Source organism: Brassica oleracea, unplaced genomic scaffold (assembly GCF_000695525.1).
Source record: "Brassica oleracea var. oleracea cultivar TO1000 unplaced genomic scaffold, BOL UnpScaffold02936, whole genome shotgun sequence".
Classification (NCBI taxonomy): domain Eukaryota; kingdom Viridiplantae; phylum Streptophyta; class Magnoliopsida; order Brassicales; family Brassicaceae; genus Brassica; species Brassica oleracea.
In genome coordinates this window covers 1-1,393 of record NW_013619462.1, presented here as the reverse complement: position 1 = coordinate 1,393, position 1,393 = coordinate 1, and the positions used below count along the sequence as shown (strand labels likewise).

The window sequence follows — 1,393 nt, the reverse complement described above, 5'->3', positions numbered from 1 at the left end:
TTTTTTTTTTTTTTTTTGATTTTACTATTGGTAATCAAAATTTCAATAGAGAGTTTAATGGAATTTTTTTTGTTTTCCGATTCCTAGATGGACTCGGATGCTGGTGCAGTGTATAAAAGAAGCGGGTCTGGACCATCTGTTATGATGAATCAGACAATGCTGAGAAGACATGGCTGGTCATCGACAAGTGTGGTGGAATCGCTACCAGACGAAATTGTGGAGCTCATCCTCACGAGACTTGCTGTGAAGTGTCTGCTGAGGTTTAAATGTGTATCAAAGAAGTGGAAATCCACAATCGAGTCCCTCCGTTTTAAAGAGGCACAGTTGAGGCAATCGCAGCAATCGGGAGATCCAGATTTTCTTTATGTGACCGAGTATAATAATGATGATGATGATGATGAAGTGAGAATCATCCCTGTCTTGGGGTCGTCGTCAATGATTCGTACGGGCAAGTTCCCATCTATTCCCAACACCAAGGTTTGCTATGGTAGTTGTGATGGTCTTATATGCCTCTTTTCTCACCACACACCTAACATGGTGGCGAATCCGGCGACCAGATGGCACCAAAGTTTTCCTCTTTCTAGAGTCCAACAGCTTCTCTCCAACATGTGTAAAACCGAATCAGCCTGGGATACCCCAAACCCTCAACTTGGATTCGGCAAAGACAAATTCACAGGCACCTACAAGCCCGTCTGGTTATGTAATTCAGCTGAATTTGGCCGCCGCCTAGACAACACTACTACTTGTGAGGTTTTCGACTTTAGCACTAATGCTTGGAGGTACCTTGTCCCTGCTTCTCCGTATCGGATTTTGGATGGCCATAAGCCTGTGTATTTTGATGGGTCACTTTATTGGTTAACCGAGTGTGCCAAGGTCTTGTCTTTTGATCTTCACAGTGAAACTTTTCAAGTCATCTGTCAAGCTCCCTTTTCCCATATACCTGAACCTCAGCAAGTCGTCATGTGCATCCTCGACAACAGCTTGTGCCTATCCCAAAGAAACTGGCCCACCCAAGTGATATGGTCCTTGTTGTTACACACCAACAATACCTCCTGGAAGGAAATCTGTACAATAGATCTCACCAAAACCTTTTCTTTGCCTGAGGAGCTTCCTCATTTTCCATTACCAGTTGCATTGCCAGTAGCGCTTCTGGAGAAGAAGACCAAGTTACTCTTTGGTCCTGCACTTATGCAACCAATGGTGATACATGATCTCCATACCAAATCTTATCATAAAGTTTTATCACCCGTGGGCGTCTTTGGCTATCCCGTTTGTCATTTCGATTCTTTATTCTCCCTTTCACCCAACTAATCTATTTCATACTTCATTTGAACCATTGTAATTTTTAACTTTGTCTTATTGCTGCTGTATACAAAGCTCTTTTTTTTTTTTT

At 42.6% G+C, this 1,393-nt stretch overlaps 1 protein-coding gene across 1 annotated transcript; it reads left to right on the top strand.

Moving 5' to 3' along the window:
- Positions 1–85: 85 nt before the first annotated feature.
- On the top strand, positions 86–1,393 carry LOC106321768 (F-box protein At1g11270-like; the record flags this gene model as incomplete). Its single annotated transcript, XM_013760007.1, is given in 1 exon segment — positions 86–1,393. A coding segment is annotated over 1 exon segment (1,224 nt). The 3' UTR covers positions 1,312–1,393.